General features: G+C 41.6%; 1 protein-coding gene and 1 long non-coding RNA gene across 2 annotated transcripts in view; one reads left to right on the top strand and one right to left on the bottom strand.

The window, feature by feature from the left end:
• LOC141083745 (uncharacterized) overlaps positions 1-27,395 on the bottom strand; it is an 84,819-nt gene that overhangs the window by 32,431 nt on the left and 24,993 nt on the right. The window lies entirely within an intron of this gene.
• LOC141083870 (astacin-like metalloendopeptidase) overlaps positions 14,118-27,395 on the top strand; it is a 35,790-nt gene continuing 22,512 nt past the window's right edge. The window contains exons 1-8 of the mRNA XM_073568357.1: positions 14,118-14,196; positions 14,982-15,116; positions 17,924-18,041; positions 23,002-23,180; positions 23,337-23,418; positions 25,691-25,818; positions 25,933-26,045; positions 26,146-26,356. Coding sequence (XP_073424458.1) covers positions 14,118-14,196; positions 14,982-15,116; positions 17,924-18,041; positions 23,002-23,180; positions 23,337-23,418; positions 25,691-25,818; positions 25,933-26,045; positions 26,146-26,356 — 1,045 coding nt within the window. The remainder of the gene's footprint in view (positions 14,197-14,981; positions 15,117-17,923; positions 18,042-23,001; positions 23,181-23,336; positions 23,419-25,690; positions 25,819-25,932; positions 26,046-26,145; positions 26,357-27,395) is intronic.

Below are 27,395 nucleotides of genomic sequence, written 5' to 3'. Positions count from 1 at the left end.
AAATTCTTTATCTAAAAAAATAATTAAAGCTGCCAAAAAGGAAACAGAGAAGCACATTGCTAAGGAGAGTAAGGGTACTGTCACACTTAGCGATACACCAGCGATCCCGACAACGATATGGATCGCTAGTGCATCGCTAAGTGGTCGCTAGTGAGCTGCCACACAGGCAGATCTCACCAGCGACATGGCAGCGGTCGGGGGTTGCTACTTACCTTTCAGACGCGGCGATCCTAACGTCCTCCTGCCCGCGTCCACAGGAAGCCCAGCAGGAAGCTGACGACGAGAAATGGCCCAGGCCATTCTCGCGCAATCAACGATAACCAGCGGGGGAGTCGGTCGGAGGTAAGTATCAGACATAGCGATATCGCTAGCAATATTGCTAAAACGTCACAAAACCAGTGACGTTATAGCGATATTGCTAGCGATATCGCTTAGTGTGACAGGCCTGTTGTGAGTTCATTTTCCCCTTCACCATTGAGGTCTGATGAACTCCCTCTTCTGGTGAAGGAAGGTAGTGAGGCTGATTACCAAGCACCTGGGCAGGATGATGATGACTGGGTGACGGGAATTGCTGACTGGATATAAGGCAGCCGACGCCCTTCTGCCTTGCTGGTGATTCTCTGAGGGATTCTAGGAGACCAGTCTGATTCCTGCTCCTCAGAAGCTAAGTTTTCTGCTCTGCTTTTTGCATTTGTGTTTTGTTTTGCCTTGTTTTTCTAGATTTCTGCCATTCCCTGCTGGGGTGAGCTGAATTCCTTTTTGCTCTGTCTTCAGAAAATACCTGAGTACTGATAGTCTTTTTGAAGCCTAGCGTCTTCAGGGCTTTTTTCCCGATCAGTCTGTTGGCTCATATTTTGATAGGGTTTTTGCGGATTGCAGACAGCAGCTTTTCTATCCTGTCCTATTTAGTCAGCTTGGGCCCCATCATTTGCTCAGCCTATCTTTCTATCTGTGTTAGTGTTTTTTCATCTTGCTTCACTGTCATTATGTTTGGGGGCTGCCTATTGCTTTGGGGTCTGCTCTGGGGCAGTTTAGATTTCCCTTTCTGTCTTTAGGCTATTTAGTTCTCCAGCTGTGATTGACGGGTCTAGGGCACCGTAGGAACCCCCCACAGCTACTGCTAGTTGTTGTTGATAGGTTCAGGGGTCTGCAATCCGATAGCTGCCAACTTCTCTGGTTTTCTGGACTTAGCTAGTATTTCTGTTTTTGCCTCCTACGGTGACTCATTCATAACAGAATCAACTCATAACAGAATCAGCAGCCATACCGCAGATCCTAGGGTACTCAATAGCAGGAAAGAATTGTAAAAAAAAAAAGTGTGTATATTTTTTCCTCTTTATCTCTGAGGCCGTAGGGGGAATTTTTTTTTTCTCTCAATGGAGATAAAGCAATTCTCTGATCGTGTGGAGCAGCTCGCTGCGGAAGTGCGGGGAATTTCTGCCTACCTTGCTCATTCACATGCTGCTGAACCAAAGATCCCTACTCCTGATGTGTTTTTTGGGGATCGGTCTAAATTTTTGAATTTCAAAAATAATTGTAAATTATTTTTTGCCTTGAAGCCTAACTCGTCAGGGAACTCCGCGCAGCAGGTTAAAATTGTCATCTCTTTGCTGTGTGGCGATCCCCAGGATTGGGCGTTTTCTTTGAAACCAGATGATCCTATTATGACTAATGTGAACGCATTTTTTCAAGCCTTGGGGTTGTTGTATGATGAACCTAATGCTATTGATCAGGCTGAAAGACCCTGTTGGCATTGAGCCAGGGTCGAGATTCTGCAGAATTGTACTATCAAAAATTCCGAAAGTGGGCGGTCCTTACTACCTGGAATGATAATGTCTTGGCAGCTCTCTTTCGGAAGGGTTTGTCAGAAGCCATAAAAGATACTATGGTGGGATTTCCTGTTCCCTCTGGTCTTGACGATTCTATGTCATTAGCCATTCAGGTTGATCAGTGTTTATGTGAACGCAGGACTGCACGAGAGGTGTTGTCACCTGTTGAACAAATGTCTGAACCTATGCAATGTGATAGAGTTTTGTCCAGGGAGCAACGTCAGGAGTTCAGAAGGCGTAATAAGCTGTGTTTTTTTTTGTGGAGATGCCTCGCATATTTCTGTCTGTCCTAAACGAGAGAAACGTTTTGCACGCACGTTTTCTGTGGGTGGTGTTCAACCTAAGTTTCTTCTGGCAATTACTCTGATCTGCTCCCTGTCCACATTTTCCGCCAAGGCTTTTGTGGATTCGGGAGCAGCCCTGAACCTAATGGACTTGGATTTTGCTAAACGTTGTGGATTTCCGATGACACCTCTGCGGACGCCTATCCCTTTGAGGGGGATTGATGCTACTCCTTTGGCGAAAAATAAACCTCAGTTTTGGACCCAGGTGGTAATGTGGGTCGCCCCAGACCATCAAGAAAATTGCAGATTTTTGGTGTTGCATAATTTGCATGATACCAATGTTCTGGGGTTTCCCTGGTTGCAAATTCATAATCCAGTTTTGGATTGGAAATCTGTGTCTGTGGTGAGTTGGGGTTGTCGGTGTTCCCTTAGTGAGACTCCGTTTTTTTTCCACCTCTCCTCAGTCGCATGATGTTCCTGACTATTTGGCGGACTTTTATGATGTATTTAGTGAGAATGAGTCTGTGTTTTTGCCTCCTCATAGGAGTTATGACTGTGCAATTGAACTGAGCCCGGGGTGTAAATTTCCCAAGGGTCGGCTCTTCAATTTATCTGTACCCGAGCACAAGGCTATGCGATCCTATATTAAGGAGGCGTTGGAGAAGGGTCATATTAGACCATCCTCTTCACCCTTAGGTGCTGGGTTTTTTCGTGGCCAAAAAGGATGGTTCATTAAGGCCTTGCATTGATTATCATGCCCTCAACAAAATTACTATTAAATATCAGTATCTGTTACCCCTGATTTCGGATCTATTCTCCAGAGTTAAAGGTGCTTGCTGGTTTACCAAGCTTGAACTCAGGGGGCGTATAATCTTATCCGCATTAAGCATGGGGATGAATGGAAGACGGCGTTTAATACTCCGGAGGGACATTTTGAGTACCTGGTGATGCCTTTTGGGCTCACTAATGCCCCTTCTGTCTTCCAGTGCTTCATGAATGACATTTTCTGAGACTTTGTGAATAGATTTTTGATTATCTATCTGGATGATATTTTGATGTTCTCCAAGGATTGGGATTCTCATGTGGAACATGTTCGGACTGTGTTCCGGATCTTGAGGGAGAATTCCCTGTATGTCAAAGGATCGAAATGCCTTTTTGGGGTACAGAGGATTTCATTTTTGGGATTTATTTTGTCTCCGTCAACTATTGAAATGGACCCGGCCAAGGTACAGGCCATTTATGATTGGGTTCAGCCCACTTCTTTGAAGGCCCTCCAGAAGCTTTTGGGTTTTGCTAATTTTTATCAGAAATTTATAGCAAAATTTTCTAGTATTGCCAAGTCATTGACTGATCTGACTAAGAAGGGTGCTGATGTGTTGAATTGGTCTCTGGAGGCTGTTTCTTCCTTTCAGGAGCTGAAGCGAAGATTCACTTCTGCCCCAGTTTTGCGGCAACCTGATGTCTCACTCCCGTTCCATGTAGAGGTGGACGCTTCAGAGATTGGTGCAGGAGCTGTTTTGTCCCAAAAGGGTCCTGTAACATCTAAAATGAATCCCTGTGCTTTCTTTTCCTGAAAGTTCTCCCCATCTGAACGTAACTATGATGTGGGGAATCGGGAACTGTTAGCCATGAAATGGGCATTTGAGGAGTGGAGACATTGGTTGGAGGGAGCTAAACATCAAGTCATGGTCCTCACTGACCACAAGAATTTGATTTACCAGGAGTCGGACAAACGCTTGAACCCTAGACAGGCTAGGTGGGCCTTGTTTTTTACACGTTTTGATTTTGTGGTCTCTTTTCTTCCTGGCACTAAGAATGTCAAGGCTGACGCTCTCTCTAGGAGCTTCTTTGCTGATTCTCCTGTGGTGACCAAGCCTGCTACCATCTTAGGCGAAGGGGTAGTTCTTTCTGCCATCTCGCCCGATTTGAGACGTGCTCTGGAAGAGTTCCAGGAGGACAAACCTGAGCGTTGTCCCAGTGGAAAGTTGTATGCTCCTGACCAGTGGAAGAAGAGAGTGATGTCTGAAGTTCATTGCTCTGCATTGGCTGGTCATCCAGGTATTTTTGGTACTAGAGATCTGGTGAGTCGGTCTTTTTGGTGGCCCGCCTTGTCTCGTGATGTCAGGGATTTTGTGCAGTCCTGTGGGACTTGCTCCCGGTCTAAACCTTGTTCTCGCTCTAGTGGGTTGTTGATGCCTTTGCCGGTCCCCAGGAGGCCATGGACCCATATTTCAATGGATTTCATCTCTGATATGCCTGTCTCTCAGAGAATGACTGTTATTTGGGTGATTTGTGATAGGTTCTCTAAGATGGTTCATCTCCTACCACTCCCTAAGTTGCCATCTTCCTCTGAGTTGGTGACCCTATTTTTGCAACAGGTGGTTCGCTTGCACGGGATTCCTGAGAACATTGTATGTGACAGAGGAGTTCAGTTTGTGTCTAGATTTTGGAGGACTTTCTGTTCCAAGCTGGGAATTCAGTTGTCCTTCTCCTCTGCTTTTCACCCTCAGACCTATGGGCAGACGGAGAGAACAAACAAGACCTTGGAGTCGTATTTGAGATGTTTTATTTCCACTGATCAGGATGATTGGGTTTCATTTTTGCCCTTGGCCGAATTTGCTTTAAATAATAGAGCTAGTTCTGCCACTTTGATGTCACCTTTTTTTTGTAACTTTGGGTTTCATCCTTGATTTTCTTCAGGGCAGGTGGAGCCTTCTGCCTGCCCAGGTGTTGACACTGTGGTGGAGAGAATGCACCAGATCTGGGACCAAGTGGTGGATAAGTTATCTCTCTCCCAGGAAAAGGCCCAGCGGTTTTCCAACCGACATAGGACCATTGGTCCCCAGTTTAAGGTTGGTGATATGGTTTGGTTATCATCAAAAAATATCGCTATGAAGGTGGCCTCTCCTAAGTTTAAGCCTAGATTTATTGGACCTTGCAAGATTTTGGAGATTATTAATCCGGTCTCTTTTCGGTTGGCTCTTCCTGTCACATTTAAAATCCATAATGTGTTTCATAAGTCCTTGTTGAAGAGGTTTGTTGAACCAGTAGTTCCTGGGGTGGCACGTCCGGACCCTGTATTGGTTGAAGGTAATATGGAATATGAGGTAGAGAAGATACTGGATTCCCGTCTGGCTAGACGGAGACTCTAGTATTTGGTTAAGTGGAAGGGTTATGGTCAGGAGGATAATTCCTGGGTCTCTGCCTCTGATATTCATGCCAAAAGATTGGTGCGTGCCTTTCATCGGGCTCACCCTGATTTGCCCTGGTGGCGTGGTTGAGGGTTCGGTGACCCCTCCTCAAGGGGGAGGTACTGTTGTGAGTTCATTTTCCCCTTCACCATTGAGGTCTGATGAACTCTATTGTTGGTAAAATATTTGAAGGGTTTCTGAGGGATGTTATTCTGGATTATCTCAATGAGAATAACTGTTTAACTCCGTATCAGCATGGGTTTATGAGGAATCGCTCCTGTCAAACCAATCTAATCTGCTTTTTTGAAGAGGTAAGCTATAGACTGGACAAGGTGAGTCATTGGATGTGGTATATCTTGATTTTTCCAAAGCGTTTGATACCACAAAAGAGGTTGGTATGCAAAATGAGAATGCTGGGGCTGGAAGAAAATGTGTGTAAATTGGTAAGTAACTGGCTTAGTGATAGAAAGCAGAGGGTGGTTATAAATGCTATATTCTCTAACTGGGTCGCTGTGACCAGTGGGGTACAGCAGGGGTCGGTGTTGGGACCTATTCTCTTCAACATATTTATTAACGATCTGGTAGAAGGTTTACACAGTGAAATATCGATATTTGCAGGTGATACAAAACTATGTAAAGCAGTCAATACAAGAGAAGATAGTATTTTGCTACAGATGGATCTGGATAAGTTGGAAACTTGGGCCGAAAGATGGCAGATGTGGTTTAACAATGATAAACGTAAGGTTATACACATGGGAAGAAGGAATCAATATCACCATTACACACTGAACGGGAAACCACTGGGTAAATCTGACATGGAGAAGGACTTGTGGATCCTAGTTAATGATAAACTTACCTGGAGCAGCCAGTGCCAGGCAGTGGCTGCCAAGGCAAACAGGATCATGGGGTGCATTAAGAGGTGTGGATGCACATGATGAGAGCATTATACTGCCTCTGTACAAATCCCTGGTTAGACCACACATGGAGTACTGTGTACAGTTTTGGGCATCGGTGCCCAGGAAGGATATAATGGAACTAGAGGGCGTACAAAGAAGGGCAACAAAATTAATAAAGGGTATGGGGGAGCTACAATACCCAGAAAGATTAGCAAAATTAGGGTTATTTAATCTAAAAAAGACGACTGAGTAGGGATCTAATGACCATGTATAAATATATGAGGGGACAATACAAATATATCTCCGAGGATCTGTTTATAACAAGGAATGTGACGGTCACAAGGGGGCATTCTCTGCGTCTGTTGGAGAGAAGGTTTTTTCACCAATTTAGAAGAGGATTCTTTATTGTTATGGCAGTGAGAATCTGGAATTCCCTGCCTGAGGAGGTTGTGATGGTGAACTCTGTCAAGGGGTTCAAGACAGACCTGGATGTCTTCCTGGAGCATAATAATATTGTATCTTACAGTTATTAGGTTCTTTAGAAGGACGTAGATCTGGTGATTTATTCTGATGGAATATAGGCTGAACTGGATGGACAAATGTCTTTTTTCGGCCTTGCTAACTATGTTACTATGCTACTAATGAAATATATACCATTCAAACATGCTTGCAGAGAAGGAAATGAGGTTGCAGACTTTAACTTATCTGGCAAGCATCTATGAGGAGGTAAGTTCCAGACTGTGAAACTAAGGCTGTGGATGTTGTCTAACTGGATTTTATGGTGCCACATAAAAGGTTGGTATATAAAATGACAACTATGGTTCTAGGGAAAAATATGTGTAATTCAATTATTAACTTGTGTCCTGTCCTCACTAATGAACCAGGATTCATGTAGCTTGTACAGGCAGCTAAACCACTATACCGGGGGTCCAATAAGGAGACTGTAGGTTGAATATGTGCTTTATTGAACGTAGTGGTATATTGGTGCAGTGAAACTACAAGTAAAACATGAAAATACAATCAGTACTGGGTTCATAGAAATACATAATATACATAACATACATTATCTGCACTACTAGCTTAGCAGGGGAGAGCTAGCTAAGCAGGGTGATCTAAGACAGGAATTTGATGCGGGAAGTGTGATTACCTACCAGCGATGCTGGCACAAGGGGAGTAGAGAAATGAGATGTTCACAGGAAGCCCGCTTGAGAGAAAATGGAGGACTGGAGGGAAAAATGGGGGCTGGATTAAACCATAATGCTTTGCAAACTAACCAGGGTGCTTTGCAAGCTGTCCCAGAATACATTGTGAATGGAGGGAAAGCAAAACAAAAGTAAAATAGAATAACACTGCAGTTTTGACTTTGGTCAGTAGATGGCGCCAAAGATACAGAAAACAGTAAAATATATAGAAACCTGTACATTCTATACAGCAAATAACAGTATATTTCCAGACAGATATTCAAATATTGGATTAAATGTCGGAGACAGAAGAACTTGTTTTGTGATACAAAACAGAGGGTGGTAATTAATGGTATACAGTCTCAGGGGTTCATAGAAAACAGTGGGGATATCACAGGGGTCAGTATTGGGCCAGCTTCTTTCTAAAATATTAATTAATGACCTTGTTGAGGAGATACAGAGTAGAATATCAATATCTGAAGTTGATACTAAACTCTGCAGGTAATCAACACAGAGGAAAATAATTTCATATTGCAAAGAGACTTGGGGAAGCTGGAGGTTTGGGCTGAGAAATTGTACACTAAACTTTAGTATCCAATGTCATAAAGCTGCTGCAAAGCAAATATAATTATGGGCTGTATACAGTTGTGGGCAAAAGTATTGACACCCCTGCAATTCTGTCAGATAATACTCAGTTTCTTCCTGAAAATGATTGCAATCACAAATTCTTTGGTATTATTATCTTCATTTAATTTGTCTTAAATGAAAAAACACAAAAGAGAATGACGCAAAAAGCAAAACATTGATCATTTCACACAAAACTCCAAAAATGGGCCAGACAAAAGTATTGGCACCCTCAGCCTAATACTTGGTTTTACAACCTTTAGCCAAAATAACTGCGACCAACCGCTTCCGGTAACCATCAATGAGTTTCTTACAATGCTCTTCTGGAATTTTAGACCATTCTTCTTTGGCAAACTGCTCCAGGTCCCTGATATTTGAAGGGTGCCTTCTCCAAACTGCCATTTTTAGATCTTTCCACAGGTGTTCTATGGGATTCAGGTCTGGACTCATTGCTGGCCACCTTAGAAGTCTCCAGTGCTTTCTCTCAAACCATTTTCTAGTGCTTTTTGAAGTCTGTTTTGGGTCATTGTCCTGCTGGAAGACCCATGACCTCTGAGGGAGACCCAGCTTTCTCACACTGGGCCCTACATTATGCTGCAAAATATGGTGGTAGTCTTCAGACTTCATAATGCCATGCACACGGTCAAGCAGTCCAGTGCCAGAGGCAGCAAGGCAACCCCAAAACATCAGGGAACCTCTGCCTTGTTTGACTGTAGGGACCGTGTTCTTTTCTTTCAATGCCTCTTTTTTTTCTCCTGTAAACTCTATGTTGATGCCTTTGCCCAAAATGCTCTACTTTTGTCTCATCTGACCAGAGAACATTCTTCCAAAACATTTTAGGCTTTTTCAGGTAAGTTTTGGCAAACTCCAGCCTGGCTTTTATATGTCTCGGGGTAAGAAGTGGGGTCTTCCTGGGTCTCCTACCATACAGTCCATTTTCATTCAGATGCCGACGGATAGTACGGGTTGACACTGTTGTACCCTCGGACTGCAGGGCAGCTTGAACTTGTTTGGATGTTAGTCAAGGTTCTTTATCCAACATCCGCACAATCTTGCGTTGAAATCTCTTGTCAATTTTTCTTTTCCGTCCACATCAAGGGAGGTTAGCCACAGTGCCATGGGCTTTAAACTTCTTGATGACACTGCGCACGGTAGACACAGGAACATTCAGGTCTTTGGAGATGGACTTGTAGCCTTGAGATTGCTCATGTTTCCTCACAATTTGTTTTCTCAAGTCCTCAGACAGTTCTTTGGTCTTCTTTCTTTTCTCCATGCTCAATGTGGTACACACAAGGACACAGGACAGAGGTTGAGTCAACTTTAATCCATGCCAACTGGCTGCAAGTGTGATTTCGTTATTGCCAACACCTGTTAGGTGCCACAGGTAAGTTACAGGTGCTGTTAATTACACAAATTAGAGAAGCATCACATGATTTTTCGAACAGTGCAAATACTTTTGTCCACCCTCTTTTTTTTGTTTGGTGTGGAATTATATCCAAATTGGCTTTAGGACAATTCTTTGTGTTTTTTCATTTAAGACAAATTAAATGAAGATAATAATAACAAAGAATTTGTGTTTGCAATCATTTTCAGGAAGAAACTGAGTATTATCTGACAGAATTGCAGGGGTGTCAATACTTTTGGCCACAACTGTATAAAGAGGCATTGATGCTTATGATACAAACATTGTTTTGCGCTATACAAGTCACTAACTGAACTAGAATGGGCGCAGAAGAGCAATCAATGTTATTAAAGGGAACCTGTCAGCAGGATTTTGCTCAATAAGCTACAGACAGTGTCAGGGTGGCGCCATTTTAATGAGAAAAATGATACCTGGGTTGAAGAAATCCGCCTTGGGGCTGTTGTTTAATCTCTATTGGTAGTTTTCAGTTAATGTGATTCTCGTGCTTTGGGGCGGCCTATGGGTGGGGTTTTATGTAGTGCTCTGCTTATATATGCATGCTCATGGGCCTATGACAGGTCACGGATCCTGCTGTCATGCTCAGGATGGGAAAGTCCGGAGGGCAGCACAACACACACAATCAACGGGATGGAAAAAGTGACAGGAAGGTTCTAACAGTAGGAAACGAGGGTTGTGACACCTCCTAACAACCTGAGCCTATCCCTAAGCTCCCCTAACACACTATGCGGGTTCTTCCCTCCGACGACTTCATGTGCCTAGTCCTTAGCTGTTACCTTACTATAACCTGTCTAGTGCAATGGCCAGCAAGGACGCTAGTGTTAGCATTTGCCTTTTGTTTTTGTTTTTTACTTCCTATAGATCAACTTGTTAGGTTATAGGTTGAGTAATATAAAACGGGTAAGGAAAAAGAATGTGAGTATAAAGAAAAAATATAACTTTTACTGACGCACATGTTGAAATAATTAAACTACTCTTATTAAAAAATAAATTACACTGTAACTTGCAGGGCTGTGGAGTCGGAGTCGGAGTCGTGGAGTCAGAGTCGGAGTCGGTGCTCATTTTGGTGGAGTCGGAGTCGGAGTTGGAGTCGGTATAAAATGGACCGACTCCGACTCCTAAAATATATAATAAATTGGGCACAGTAGTTCAATGCAGGATGTGCTGAATATTTTTTCATAGGAGTTTGGGAAAGTTATGAAATGTCCTATAAATGGCTGTTCTATTCCTGATCTAAGGCTACATTCACACACAGCGTTTTTCCTGTGTTTTTTGAGGATACGTTTTTCAGCTGCAAAAGTTGATCATCTTTTTAAAAAACTGCATCACCTGAAAGGTTTTTGAGCTCATAGATAATGTTTTCAATAGCAAAAGCAGATTAGAAATCTGCTCTATCTATCCATTTATCCATATCTGTCTATCCATATCGTATCTGTACCAAAAAGAATGAAAACCGGGTAGTACACCAATATATATTCTGTTCTATCTAAATATCTTGATTATTGGATCATAAAAATGATTAAATGTCTGAGGTTCACATTGTACTACAATAAATTTTTCACTTAAATATAAGCAATATGTGTGGGAGTCGGAGTCGGAGTCGTGGAGTCGGAGTCGGAGTTGGAGTCGGAGTCGGTGTAAGGGAAATTGAGGAGTCGGAGTCGCAGGTTTGACTTACCGACTCCACAGCCCTGGTAACTTGACCATAAATGAAGGTAAAGCTGCTTGAGTTCTTGTAGTATCCTCAATTAATGAATGCAGTTAAATGCCCGGACATAAAAAATGGTGTCTGGCCATTTTTTTATCAATTAATTGCTGCCGGATCCATTTTGATAAATCATTACAGGACATGAGAATGGAGCCTAAACACACTATGGACATGTAGCTGATGACAATTGGCACCATGCTCCTATTGTGTTGCAAGAAACGTTAGCGATTAAAGCTGTCTAAAGCACAGGACCGGTGACTGTGATAGCTGTATCTTATTGCCGACAGGTAACAGGGATATTTAATTTTTGATCAGGATACAGTATAAAAGTCTTTAATAAGAGCACTTAATATTAATATTTACATCAAAAAGTTATATTTTGTCTTCCAATACTTTTTCCTTCCCCTTTTATACTACGATATATTACTCCCTATTTCATGTCGTGTACATGTGAAATGATGCCAAATGCTTTTTCAGCAGTTCATGAGAATATACATTTTAGGTTGAACTCAAAGGATTTTTCTTTCTTTCAACCTTAAAACTACGACACTTGTTTTTTTACGTTGAGAAAGGTGCCGAAATGCGTTGGTTGAGGAAAAATCCTTGCTTTTACTCTCTGTATCACATCTTTTTCGTGACCACAGTCCATGCATCATGATAACTTCCACTTTGCTAAACTTCACTATGATACTATCCTCCAGCCTTGGGGCTGCAGCTACAACACATCAGGCTTCTACAGGTGTTGTTTCCTTACACAACCCTTACAGGTAAGGGCTACCATCACCCTCACCGCCATCTTGTTCATTACAGTATTGCCCTGTCTGCATTTGTCCCATCCAGATCTTCCCATCCTAGAAACTATTACGCCATTATAGAGTTGTATCAAGGATTTATTTCCGCTTCACAGCTGTAGTTTTTATTACAATTTTTGACTTTCTGATCTCTTTTATTTCATTTTTTGGGGGAGTCAAAGTAGCCAAAAATAGTAATTCTGCCATATAGGGGTATTTTTTATAGCGGTCATCATATGCAAGAAATAACATGATATTTTATTAGAGAAACATTACACACACGGCAATTGATTTTCCCACTTTAAATCTCAATATTAAGAAATGGGAAAAATTCTGAATTGTTTGTCTGTAAGGTGTCAGTTCAGTAAAAATCCCACTTTCCTCATCACATTATACTAATGGGCTCATTATCTGCAGATTACACTTGGAAGCTGTAACCAGTGAATCTGGACACAATGGAAGAGCAGGTGAACCCTTCACATGCAGATCACCGATCAGTACAATGGCTACAGTGGCCTGTGTACGTGCAGTATTCACTCTGCCCCGGCACCTCTGCGGGACTGGATTTGTCACATTCTCCTATTTAAGGCCTAATTGTCATTGCTCCTTCTAATGGATCTGTTTTAATGTCTTTAAAGCTGCATTTACGCTGCGAGACAACTGTGAATGATTTCATGATTGTTCAATTACACGATTATCATGCTGCGTAAACGGGCTGCCGATCACCCGATGATCGAGCAAGACATGCATTTATTGGGTGAAATACTGTTTCGGGTTCTTGGCGTTGCCTCGCCCGGTGTAACCAGAATTTTCTCTCCAAAGAACTATGGCAGCCAGTGTGTACTTGGTGATCTAGTATAAATTACTAAGTGCGCATAGCTCTCTTTGGTCATATTTTGCCTCTGGTCAGTGCAGTAGTCCATGTAGACTGGGTTCAAGCATTACTGTTGGGTTTTTAGTTTTTTTTTTTTTTACAAATTCTTTACCGGCTTTTCCAACATTTCAGATATTTGGGCCAAAAAATAAAAAAATGCAATGATTTTTATATATTAGCTCAGCTCCAATATAGCATGAGTAACCTCACACTGATACAAAATATATAGCAAGAACATAGCCCTTAAGTGCAACTTCTAGTACTGCTAAGTTCGTACGTGACAGAAGGCGCATCCTCAGGCACCTTATGTGATTCCTGAATATATAATTAGTGTAATCAGCATGTAAGGGAGGGGTCTGAGGACCATCACCACCACCCATGGTGAAGGGTCAGGCTCTTTGTGAGGATTGGCTGATCTCATCCTCTGGAGGGGTTTATATACAGCATCTATTCAGCATCTCTTACAGGTGTCTCAGCTGTCACTAAATACAAAATACAAGACCATGGAGCTGATGAAGGTGGCCTTCTTGCTGTGCTTGACTGGCCAGGTTCTGCCCAGACCGGTAAGTCATAATCCACTTGCCTGTTTTCTCTATGACTTTGTGGTGATAGAACGTTTGCAATGCTTGTACATACCACATTGAAATGCTTGGGTCCATGCTGGGATCATTTTCTGAAAAGTCTTCAACTTTCTTTAAAGACTTAATGGTCACTTTTTTGCTTCTTCTCACAGGTGAATGAACCTCGTATTCTATGTAAGTTCTCCACATTTTCAGAATATTAATGTCAATGTATAATATCTCCCACAGATGTAGAAGATGTGAATTTTACCTCCAGAATATGTATGTGTGCACCCTTCTCTGATAAATTCCTTCTGAGACCACCACTTTAAGATAAGATAATTGTCTAGACCTTTAGATGACACATCATGATTTGCATAGCCAGTGTTATTGAAAGTAGCACCCTAGCTAACAAGCGACATAGGATGACATGCTCGTAATTTGTCTTCATGCATACAGTAATCACATGGATAAGGTCTTGTCTAATGTGGTTTAGGTCAGCAAAGGCTTTAGCTTTAAATTCAGGTTGCCAGTCTAGTGGGAATGGGGCTCCTTAAAAGATGGGAGCCTTTAAAAAATTCCTGAAAACATGACTCTAATTTGAGCTTTTGACCAGATCTGCTCCTCGATATGGGGTACATTACTGGTACATTTCTATATTCGGCAAGTAATGTCATTCACCTTATCAGATAGTGATCCCACATATCTATACAGACTCATTACATTATCCTGTCTTCATAGAGATGGCGCCTTGTCCTCATGTATTTTATCTCTACAGATGACAGTACCTCCGGCACGGACCGCACTGTATTTGAACTCATCCAGGCTGCGAACAAAGGTACATTTTTCAAAAAGTTGACTTTTTGCTTCTGCTTTCCAAGGAGGCTCAAAGTGTAATTCACAAGATGTAGAGATATGTAACTAGTCCTCAGTAGATTTAGAGATCATTAAAAGCAGATTGCCAATATTGAATGGGCTTCTCATAAAGATCCCTCTTTTCTGAAACCTAAATAATTGTGCCGAGCTGTGGCTGGTCATCGATTTCCCTCTGCAGTGGCCATTGTAGGTAAAATATAGTATTGCATGGCAGTAATTCAAATATATGGACCGGTCCTCCTCCTTAATATCTCTCCAGACTAGTTCATTAAGGGAGATCCATAGATGTGGTCTTCCTTCTATGTAAGAGTTGTCTATGTTTGGTCCTAGTCTGTTTGGTCCAATGACTAAGGGAAGGCTTACATTTTTTGCTACATCTCGATGGAGATATATTTGGTTGGTGGTGGAAATAGAGACAAATGGAAGAGAGTATGACTTTAAATTCAGACTACATAGCTTGTATAACCATAGAGACACTGTTTGTTATTATTTATTTAACGGCCTTTGGCTTGATCTTGAGCCATGTCAATTTGGTGGATGAAGGATATGGAGGAAGATCATTCTTGTGCAAGCCTAGATGGGTCCACCAGGGTCTTCTCTGCCGTCATCTTGATAGTATCAAGCCATCAGGTTGCTGGTCATAGAGACATTGGTTTGTACATGAGCTGTATGCACAAAACTGTAGTTTTTTTTACATCAAGATCTACTATAAAAACATCAGAAATAATATCCATTGCTCCATCTTAGATGTTCGTATTTTGCTGAAAGAAAGTGATGTAGCCTTTGTCATTAACCGTAATGCCAGAAAATGCACCTCATGCAAATGGGAGAAGAACGCCAATGGAATCGTCCCAGTACCATATACCATAGATCCACAGTACTGTAAGTGCCTCCTATTTGTTTTCTCATAGTCTCAAGCAACAAAGCATTTTTTTCCATGGCTTTATTATTGATGAACTATCCCTAGGATAGCCAATTAACAAAGCCACAGCAGTTCAGTGCCTACTATAATATGTACCCAGACAGCGCCATCCATACAGTTGTGGCTGTAGCTGGTACTGCAGTTAAATGCAATTCCTATCCAAGTGAAGGGCATGTAGTTGCAGTACCAGACAGTCACATCTGCATATATAGTGCTATGACTGGGTAAATAGTGCATGTCACACAGATTTGTCCCATCTCAGACATTTATGGTATATATATTCTACCTGATATGCAATCAATCTCAGATAGCAACAATTGGCACCAGATGAGTAAGTCACTCAATAATCATCCATGGAGAGCAAAAATATCCCAAAACGTGCAGTAAATTCATCAAACGATGATATAAATAAAATGTCTTTTATTGGCAAGAGAATATAATCTCAAAAGATCCAATGTGTTTGAGACTTTAGGACTGCTTTATCAAGTATATACAGACATGTTGGCATATACTTGATAAATAGGTTCTAGAGCCTCCTTGTCCAGAGACATGTCTATTCAAAATTGATAAAGAAGTCCTAGCATCTCCTTGTCCAGAGACACGTCTACATATACTTGACAAAGAGGCCCTAGAAGCCTCCTTGTTGAAACGTGCATCGGGGTTGTAGTGTCAGCGTGCCACTGGACATTATATTGGCTCAGTAGCTTTAATTCAGGTAATATGTATGGGGCGAGGGTTTTGGCAGTTCAGTGTCAGCATGGGTTAATAACTAGTGGTGCAACTATTATTGGAAAGAGAGCATTACACTCTGTAAGGATTTAGTCTTTATTGTGCCCCACTATCTATGCCTGGCGCCGGCGGCCATTGTTTATTTAAGCACTAGATCACTTTGCAGGTGTGACTATTCACAACTTAGAAATCGTATTCATTGCTATCTAATCAGAGGTTTTTTATGCTATTTGCACTATTATGCTGTATATTGCTGTTATTGGAAGTATTTGAACAGAGTCTTTATTTGGATATTATATATTAACATCATATAAATATGTTTGAATATTTATGATATATATTTGGATACACTGATTGCAGTATGATCAGAAACATTGATTAGGATCACATTTAAATTGATTTGGGGTATTTGAATAGAGTCTGTCTGATACTGTATATTATCATTACATTAATGTATCCAAATGTTTACTGCATATAAAATTTGGTATGCTGATTGCATCGTAATTATAAATGCAAGGTTGATCCTGCATACATTTTCCCTGTTAATTCCAAGTATTGCTGGAGCTGACATTTTGATGTATGTGTATGTTTTAAATATTGATTAAATAAAATAATATTGGTTTTAAAATATTTTTTCTAGTTATTCACACCTCTTGATATTGATGCTATTCCTACTGCAGTATGAGATCAGGATGTATATTTATTATTAGTGGTGGTAGAAATTTTACTATTATGATACACTATAATTTCACCCTAATACCATTTTACTTGCACGTAGCATGCACACAGCAGTATTAGGACTCTATTTATGGCAGAACCGTCATCAGCTTTCACAATACAAATGGCATTTGTTGCCAAATAGATCTTACACTTGTTGAAACTACTTTACTTAATATGAAAAATCCAAGTCAGAATGGCTGTTTAATCCTTGGTTAAAGGTTAAACTCAGTCATCACCCACGTAGCCTGTTTGAAAGCTCCTCAATCTCCCTCTTCCCAACCACTGAATCGTGACCGACCTCACCTGATTGACCACTCCACAGCATCCCTCCTCCCTGCTGCTCCCACTTTTCATTACAAGCTGCATAAGTCTGTCTGACTGGGTGGGCAGAGGCTGAATACACTTGGACTCTTGAGCTCTTTCTATAGCTGGACTCAAAAAATTCTCATTTTAATATTACAATTCTTTTTACCATTCTAACATAGATTTTTAAAGCAGATAGATAGTCTAGTCAGGCATAAGTGAGCTTTTTACTGACGTTGGCAATTTGTATTGTAAAATCCGCTGATAAATCCACTTAATGCACCCATAGCCATATAAGGGCCAGTCTGTATGAAAAAGTCAGAAAAATGAAGAAATATGGAGAAGCAGATATGCTGCGCTGCTGGTGTCTCAATAAATATACATGGCCAGAAAAAAAACTGGAGATAGTAAAACAGGTAATGTGGTTTGATTCTCAGCGCGTTTCGAAATGTACTACATTTTTCAGCAGGAGAACCAGAAATTGCAACCACACTTGTGGATGTCCTGATTAAGAAGTGAGTGCACTACGAAACGCGTTAATAATTATAGAAGTCCAGAAAAAAATTTAGATCATTGAGTAGTTAATGTGTTATCAACGCGTTTCAAAGGGCGCTCACTTATTCATCAGGAGACCCACAACTGTGGTTGTGACTTGTGCTTCTCCTGCTGAAGAAGTGTGCGCACTTGGAAACGAGTTGATAAAACCGCTTTGCCTGGTCTATTATCTTATTTATTGTATTATTCATTTCATTCCAGCAGCTGGAACTTTTATCTCTGAGCACATTTAAGTGTTTCCGCATCTTTAAGAGCCTATGGTCTGGATAATGCCTTTGTCCTTTTGGTTTTACTCAAATTCTGAAAACTGACAGAATATGGCTTTAGATGCCTCTATAATGCAGAGTACCCATGTAAGAGCACCCAGAGTGCCAAGGGAACCAACCAGTAGGCGCTGTGTACACGGCTCTTCCTGATTTTCCTGATTCTAAAACTGACACTGAACTCTTCTCATCTTCAGCGGCATCAGATGCATCTCTGATTAACGAAGCTCTGAAAGAGTTTGAAGTGATGACCTGTGTGCAGTTTGTGACCCGGAACTCGGAACCGGACTATCTTAGTATAGAACCTGGATCGGGGTAAGTACTAACATTCACTTAAAGGGGGCGGGTTATCTATAATTGATGCCATGACTGTTAAACAGTAATTGTCCAATTTACAAAAGGGGGAAAATTTTACTAAGAACGACTTTTTCAATTCAGAGGAGAAAATAAGTATTTGATACGATGCCGATTTTGCAAGTTTTCCCACCTACAAAGAATGGAGAGGTCTGTAATTTTTATGGTAGGTACACTTCAACTGTGAGACAGAATCTAAAAATAAAATACAGAAAATCGCATGATTTTTAAATAATTATATTGCATGTTATTGCATGAAATAAGTATTTTATACAATAGAGAAACAGAACTTAATATTTGGTACAGAAACCTTTGTTTGCAAATAAAGAGGTCAAACGTTTCCTGTAGTTCTTAACCATGGTTGCACACCCTGCAGCAGGGATGTTGGTCTACTCCTTCATATAGTTCTTCTCTAGATCTTTCAGGTTTTGGGGCAGTAGCTGGGCAACATTGAGTTTCAGCTCTCTCCAAAAATGTCCTATTTGGTTCAGGTCTGGAAACTGGCTAGGTCACTCCATCTCCTTGAAATGCTTTTTACGGCACCACTCCTTAGTTGCCCTGTCTGTTTGAGGTCATTGTCATGCTGGAACACCCACCATGACCCATCTCCAATGCTCTTACTGAAGGAAGGAGCTTGTTAGCCAAAATCTCGCAATACATGACCACAGCAATCCTCCCTGCAATACGATGAAGTCATCCTGTCCCCTTTGTTGAAAAGCCCCCCAAAAGTATGATGTTTACCCCACCCTTCACAGTTGGGACAGTGTACTTGGGGTTGTACTCCTCCTTCTTCTTCTTCTTCTTCTTTCAAACATGGCTAGTGGAGTTAACACCAAAAAGTTCTATTTTGGTCTCATCTGACCACATGACCTTCTCCCATGCCTCCTCTGGATCATCCAGATCTTCATTGGCAAACTTCAAATGGGTCAGAACATGTACTAGTGTGAGCAGGGGGACCTTGCGTTCCCTGCAGGATTTTAATCTATGACTAGAGATGGGCGATTCGAGCATGGACGTGGAACACAAACTTTACCAGGAAGTCTGTGTTACTGTTCGGGTTTAGCCACCCGAACACCGGGTGTTTGTTGCACTGTCATGTGCATAACAGCGAGACAAACACTACTTCTGATTGGCAGTAAAATCATCACCGCCAATCCAAGAGCTGGAGTTCCCATGCTGTTGCAAGACAGCATGAGCATGCAGCTGTGATTGGAAGTGTAAAGTTTATGTCCAGTCACTGGTGTCCGCTGATGGGACTATGGGAGTATTCATCAGCTGGCGTCCACGCTGTAAATAAATAATTTTAAAAAAAAATTGGCGTGGGTTCTCCTGTATTTGTGATAACCAGCCAGACAAAAGTCAAAGCTAGGGGCTGCAACCCTCAGTTGTCAGCTTCAGCATTCCTGGTTATCAAGAATAATGGAGTCCCCACTCCGATTTTAATTTAAATAGATAATTTAAAAACGTTGTGGGATACACCATTTTTGATAACCAGCCTTGCTAAAGCAGACAGTTGGGGGCTGGTATTCTCAGGCTGGTAAGGGGCTATGGATATCTCCCCCCAGCCTGAAAATACCAGCTCACAGCCGCCCAGAAAAGGTGCATGTTTGGCCCCCAGCTGTGACTTTTGCCTGGCTGGTTATCAAAAATACAGGGGTACTCACACTGTTTTATTATTATTTATTAACAGTGAGGGCGCCGGTTGATAAATACTCCCATCACCCAGTGCCTGCTCTCACTGTTATTAGTGACAGTAGTCATCGACCGATGTGAACAGTAGTCCCATCAGCTGACACCAGTGACCGGAGGTAAACTTTGTACCTTTCATCACAGCTGCGCACTTACGATGTCGTTTGACTTCATGAGAACCGCGGCTGTATGACCGGCGTTGATGATTTTACCGCCGATCAGAAGCGATGTTTGCCGCACTCGCATGCACATGACAGAATGGCAAACACTGTATGTTCGGGCCCCCCATTCAAGTGAATGAGGTCCAGCTTCAGGTACTGTTTTTGTACCCGAACCCATACATTTTGCAACTGTTCGGCCAAACCCGTTGGACCCAAAATCCAGGTGTCCACCTATCTCTATCCATGACGGCATATTGTGTTACTAATGGTAATGTTTGTGATTGTGGTTCCAGCTCTCTTCAGGTCATTGACCAGGTCCTCCCGTGTAGTTCTGGGCTAATTCCTGATCTTTCAGAGAATCATCCTTATCCCAAGAGTCAAGATCTTGCATGGAGCCCCAGACTGAGGAAGATTGACAGTCATCTTGTGTTTCTTCCATTTTCTAATAATTGTGCCAGCAGTAGTTGTCTTCTCACCAAGCTGCTTGCCTATTGTCCTGTAGCTTATACCAGCCTTGTGCAGGTCTACAATTTTGTCCCTGGAGTCTGTAGACAGCTCTTTGGTCTTGGCCATGGTGGAGAGGTTGGAGTGTGATTGAGTGTGTGGACAGGTGTCTTTTATACAGGTAACGAGCTCAAACAGATGCAATTAATACAGGTAATGAGTGCAGAATAGAAAAACTGTCAGGTCTGTCAGAACCAGAATTCTTGCTGGTAGATATGTGATCAAATACTTATTTCATGCAATAAATGCAATTTAATTATGTAAAAATCATACAATGTGATTTTCGGGCTTTTATTTTTAGATTCTGTCTCTCACAGTTGAAGTGTACGATAAAAATTAAAGGTCTCTCCATTCCTTGTAGGTGGGAAAATTTGCAAAATTGTCAGTATATCAAATACTTATTTTCTCTACTGTACCTGATATTTTTCATTGACATTGCTGTAAGATGTATGAATTTTAAGTCATACATTATATTAATTTTTTAAGTAAAATTAACCAAAAAATCCTGTATTTTTTCATGTTTCCCAAAACTCAAAATTATTCAAATTCATTGTTCTAATTACATTTCTTCATTTTTATGTTTTACTACCTGAAGAGCCCGGCGCTGCCCAGGCAAAGTAACTAACTACAGTTAGATACAATCATTATCATTTATTATAACTATATATATATATATATATATATATATATATATATATATATATATATATATATATATAGCTGAGTGTACAGCCCTGCCCACTCCGCATAGACACATTCACTATAATATCCCACATCATCCCGTCAGCCAGAGCCATCGGACTACTACCACTAATATCCCACATCATCCCGTCAGCCAGAGCCACCGGACTACTACCACTAATATCCCACATCATCCCATCAAAGCCACCGGACTGCTACCCCTAATATCCCACATCATCCCGTCAGCCAGAGCCACCGGACTACTACCACTAATATCCCACATCATCCCGTCAGCCAGAGCCACCGGACTACTACCACTAATATCCCACATCATCCCGTCAGCCAGAGCCACCGGACTACTAATATCCCACATCATCCCATCAAAGCCACCGGACTGCTACTCCTAATATCCCACATCATCCCGTCAGCCAGACCCACCGGACTACTACCACTAATATCCCACATCATCCCGTCAGCCAGAGCCACCGGACTACTAATATCCCACATCATCCCATCAAAGCCACCGGACTGCTACTCCTAATATCCCACATCATCCCGTCAGCCAGAGCCACCGGACTACTACCACTAATATCCCACATCATCCCGTCAGCCAGAGCCACCGGACTACTAATATCCCACATCATCCCATCAAAGCCACCGGACTGCTACTCCTAATATCCCACATCATCCCGTCAGCCAGAGCCACCGGACTACTACCACTAATATCCCACATCATCCCGTCAGCCAGAGTCACCGGACTGCTACCCCTAATATCCCACATCATCCTGTCAGCCAGAGCCACCGGACGACTACTAATATCCCACATCATCCCGTCAGCCAGAGCCACCGGACTACTAATATCCCACATCATCCCATCAAAGCCACCGGACTGCTACTCCTAATATCCCACATCATCCCGTCAGCCAGAGCCACCGGACTACTACCACTAATATCCCACATCATCCCGTCAGCCAGAGCCACCGGACTGCTACCCCTAATATCCCACATCATCCTGTCAGCCAGAGCCACCGGACGACTACTAATATCCCACATCATCCCGTCAGCCAGAGCCACCGGACTACTAATATCCCACATCATCCCATCAAAGCCACCGGACTGCTACCCCTAATATCCCACATCATCCCGTCAGCCAGAGCCACCGGACTACTAATATCCCACATCATCCCATCAAAGCCACCGGACTGCTACCCCTAATATCCCACATCATCCTGTCAGAGCCAACATTGTCAGGATGGCGCTGTTAAACCGATTAAAATGATACCTGGGTTGGAGAAATCCATCTTGTGTTTTTTTTAAATCTGTGTTTGAATTTTTAAGCTAATGAGATGCTTTATGCCAGACAAAGAGAAGTTCCTGATTCTGGGCTCCCCCTGCAGTTTGTGACAGGGGGTGGTCTGTGTTGGCACAGTAATAAATTGTGTAATTTTCAGCTGCACAGAAGGACAATAGCACCATAGAATAATAGGCCTCAGTTATCACAACTGACTACAAGGAAAACTGTTGCTCATAGCAACCAATCACAGCTCAGCTTCTTTTAAATAGCTCTGGTGAAGTGAAAGATGCTTCGTGATTGGTTGGTGATACATACATACATACATACATACATTCACTTTCATATATATAGATTTAAAAAATTGGATTTTTACATCTTATTTTTTAAACTCTAAATAAAATTTATTTTCAAATATCCCACTTTTCCTTTGCACTAAATTTTTAAAAATCTACACAAGCTTTTGCTATACTTTTTGGGGATCTTTTATTAGTAAAGGATTAGATGTGTAACATCTTCCAAGACAAGTGTTCATTTAACCAAGATTCTTATATGAAATATATATAACATTATCCTATTCATATCTTATACCTAGCTGCTGGTCTTACATTGGGAAAATTTCAGGCAAGCAGATGGTAAGCCTGGCCAGACCAAGCTGTATGGTGTACGGTGTGATACAGCATGAAGCTATGCACAATCTTGGCTTCTACCATGAGCATACCAGAATGGACAGAGATAACTACATTGACATCTTGTGGCAGAACATGGATAAAGGTGAGAAGTTGTACAAATGTTGGTGGTCAGTCTTCTGTAGATCTTGGTTGCATGATCCTAATGAATAAACCATACTCACTGTCTCTAGAGAGAAGCTGCTAAATCTTTACATTCGGTTGTATTAATATGCAATGTTATCATTTTCATCTCTTCCAGCTAACTTTGGTAATTTCGATACTGTTGATGGAAACACCTATAACCTTCCGTATGATTATACATCAGTAATGCATTACCACAGGTATGTCCAGATGATGTTCCTTGTTGTACCTTACTCCATTTACTGCTATTTCCTATTACATTGTCACAAATGTTTTGGGCAAAAGAAAAGCGTCACACATTTTGCAATATCAGACAACACCTCATAGGCGATCTGTTAAGTTTTGGTTAGGAGAACCACAATCAGTCCTCAAGTCGTGGTGTCAGACCATGGTATACAAATACGTGAATGAGGCCTTAGGTTAAATTCCGACAACCATGTTTTGCGGTCTGGACATGGACCACAATGCATAGAGTTTGTGCAGCTGTCCTGATCCAAACTCAATACCCTCACAGAACGATATACGAGACTGCTAAGTTTGAGTAAGGAGACACTCAGTCAGTCCTTAAGTCTTGGTTTAAGGCCATGAATGAGGTTAAGGCCCAATTCAGATTTCTATGTTTTATGCTGGGGTATTTGTTCATTTTGTTTTTATCTTAGGTTCTGTCTAATAAATTGACACAGTGTGAATACCCACCTATGCATTGCATTTATAGAAATATTAATTTGGCTCAATTTTCTTGGTTTAGTTTTACTTTTTTTTACTTTGTACAAACAAAGACATTTTAATTTTGATTATATGGCTTTCCATGGGCAGGTGTCTGAACAGTTGAGAAACAGGTCCTGCTCTGCCGTTATGTATTTGGATGTCTGCGGACACATAGTGAGGTGAACTACAAGAGTTAGGGACTGTCCTGATTGGGTACACCTTGTCGCGGTGGGATGACTTTTACGCTTTTTTGATCAAAACGTTTTTACTGTTACTATTTATCCATTTACATACATATTTTCTCATTTTGCTTTTATCTTAGGTTCTGTCTGTGTTTTATGGTCAGAACAGAGTTTGCGCAATTCTCCTGTCCTGAACTGAACAGCTTTATAGATATATACAGTACATTCCTTCTAATTTTGAAACAGGACACATATTTCTCACTGTCAATTTTTATTTTATGCTAAGGCAGCACTCTCAGACGACTCTATATTCACACACACAGAAATATTACACCTAGTGAAGGCCGTTAGTGCTACGGTACAGAATTGGACACCTTTCATTGCCCCCACAGTCTCCCCCACAGTGTACAGACAGATCTTATACAACAACACATACACAGCTGAGCTAAAACATACACAACTTGCCTTGGTGTCCAGTTCCTCGTTTCCGTTGCCTTTTCGATCTCTCCACCATTTAGTCGGTACAGAAAATGAATGTCTTCAGTATCTATATAGTCTTAATGGTGGAGGAGGGATCTGATGGTTCCCTGCTCCACCTTTATATTCAACTGTATGTGTGACCTGAGAAGTCAGATACTGCTGAAGTCAAGACATAGCCCCAACCTCCCAATCATTTTGGATCTAAGGTGACTATCCTGATCTTGGGGAGCTGTCATACAGGACACGAAACAGTTGGGAATGGTGAGAATTATGGTGAATAAATGATGCTCTCAAGTTTGGATCAGGAGGCTTGTGGTCAGTACGTCTTCAAAACTAGATACATGGAGGTACGAATTCAGCCTCAGACTGAAATACAGCACCGTGAGAGAAGGAGAGAGCCATACATCCATCAGCTCTCTCCAGTTGAGCGAAGCTCACAACTCATATACTATGTGAAGACACAGGAGGAGAGACATAAACAATTATCTCTCTGAAGCGATGGTGGAATTGTGGTGCTTGCGTCCTACCATAACCACCTTGGGCCCATATATAGAGTTATTCCTATGGTAGCATGCTTGTAGAACTTGCTCTAAGTCAAGTTACTGATATCGATGGACCAATAGTATTACATAGGTCTCATTCTAATGGGTGACATCGACAATGTCAAGCAAGGCTAGACCATGTTGTGTCATGGTCCTTCAACCTGGCTAATAGAGAGGTGTCCTAAGGAGCGAAATCCCGACACTTTCACTTAATGTATAGTCAACCCCTTTTAAACGAGCCATAGATGCCAAGATACATTTGCTGGTACCAAGTATAAATAATTATTGTATATTTATGTCAATCTTGTTGTATTACATGGATATGTATTTATAGGACTATCTGACTGGCTTCAGTTTTCCATAGCAAAATTAAGCTTCAAAATCCAAGGAATTTACTCTAATGCGACACATTTTTACACACTGAAAATAAGGATGATGACTAATGACTATATGTATCAGGTCGACTTTATAGCAGCCATTAAACACATCTTTTTTACAGCCGTTAAAAGTCTACAATATCATGACTAAGGCAAATTCATCTTCATCCATTCTCTTTATAGGTTTGCCTTTTCCCTTAGTGGCACTTTGTCTACTATTGTCCCGAAGCCTGATCCTAATGTGCCTATAGGACAGAGATCGGGAATGAGTAGTGTGGACGTGATGAAAATTAATGCCAACTATGGCTGCAGTAAGTTTTCTTTGCCTGGTGTCTTCTCTGAATTCCTAATTGTTCTTATCTCTGTGATTTGATGTGAACTTTACACTCCTCGCTAACATTATCCATATATATCGCCACAAAAAGACCTTTGTAGGACAAAGCTGGTGACGACCTCAGGATCTCTATCTGGAAGCAGCTTTTCAGCAAACCAAGGTGGTGGAAACTGCCTCTGGCTTATTCAAGTCCCATACATGAAGGTAAAATGAATACAGACAAAAATCATTGAGCACAAAAGTTAGATATTTGTGGATTTTTTCATTGATCCAAACTAATAACACTCTTTGGTTTTTGTTCTAGATTTCATTACGGTTTAGCTTTCTTAACATTGCGACTACTGACTATGTGACAGTCTATGATGGTGCTACTAAATCGTCACCTGTCCTGCTGCAGAGAACATTTGGGTCTGGGCCAATCTCACCTCTGGTTTCTTCTGGGCGAAACATGCTTGTAGAGTTTGTGACAAAAGCCAATTCCATGTCAAGTACATTTACTGCCTCTTATGTCACTGGTAAGTGTTTAACATTCATCCTAAGAGGGCCAAAAATATTCATCCAATGGAAGATGCATGACCACAACGTTTGGCTCAGCCTAACCCATTCTCTAGCATCTTCTGTTTCACAAAATGTTCTGGTTAATTCAGTAGAGGGCGGCCGATCACCTCTGGCACAGAGGTAAAAATTTAAATGGTCGATCTTTGTGGTGAGCAACTTGCCAATATTAAAGGACTCTTTGCCAGATGCCATAGAAATTAAATGGGATCAGCTAATAATGTATTGTCTATGGTCGCTTTTGCTTTCTCCCCTGTTGACCATAGAAATTAGATCATTGTTGACTTGATCCAATCACAGTCTTTAGTCCATGTGCACACAATTCTAAAAGTATTCGGAAATCCCTGTCGGTTCTTGATTGACTCTTATGTTTGTTACCTGCTTTAATCACTTTGGCCCCGATTCATGAAGGCTGGTGACTCTCGCTGGTCTTGATGAAGGGTGTGTTGAAATCAGGCACTCCTGATTCATTAAAAGGTGCACAACTCTTAATTAACCAGGAACATCTAATGTGTGGTGTGCACCTCCCTGCACCACAACAGAAACCTAACTCCAGTCCCCATCTGGAGTAAGATTTCTGATGTAAAGAACGCCACAGCTGCTCATGAATTAGACATCATGCCCCTGTTGCACCCCTGTCCTACCTCAACTCCACCCATTTTGTAACAGCTGGGAGAAACTGTCGTGAAATCATCAATAGTCTCAAAATGTAATCACACCACCAAGTTGTGCAAAAATGTTGTGACTTTTCAAAGCAATTGACACCATAATTCTGTATAGATGGAGGGTTGCTGTAACAACCCTGCTGGCATCGCTGCATGGCCTCCCATTCTCCACTCACCAACTTGCTCACTGCTCCAGGCCATGCTGTGATTTCTGTATACTGCCAGCTCCATGCTCTGTCCCTCTTATCTCCTGTCTGCTGTGTTCATGTTTCCTGACTGTGTGTATAGGGGGGCGGCGCCTAAACTCTCTGCTTCTTATGGAGTCAGGGTGCAC

The sequence above is a fragment of the Dendrobates tinctorius genome, unplaced genomic scaffold (genome assembly GCF_039654945.1).
Source record: "Dendrobates tinctorius isolate UK_male_01 unplaced genomic scaffold, ASM3965494v1 ptg000021l, whole genome shotgun sequence".
NCBI classification, from domain to species: Eukaryota; Metazoa; Chordata; class Amphibia; order Anura; family Dendrobatidae; genus Dendrobates; species Dendrobates tinctorius.
This window is presented reverse-complemented; position numbering and strand designations above follow the sequence as displayed.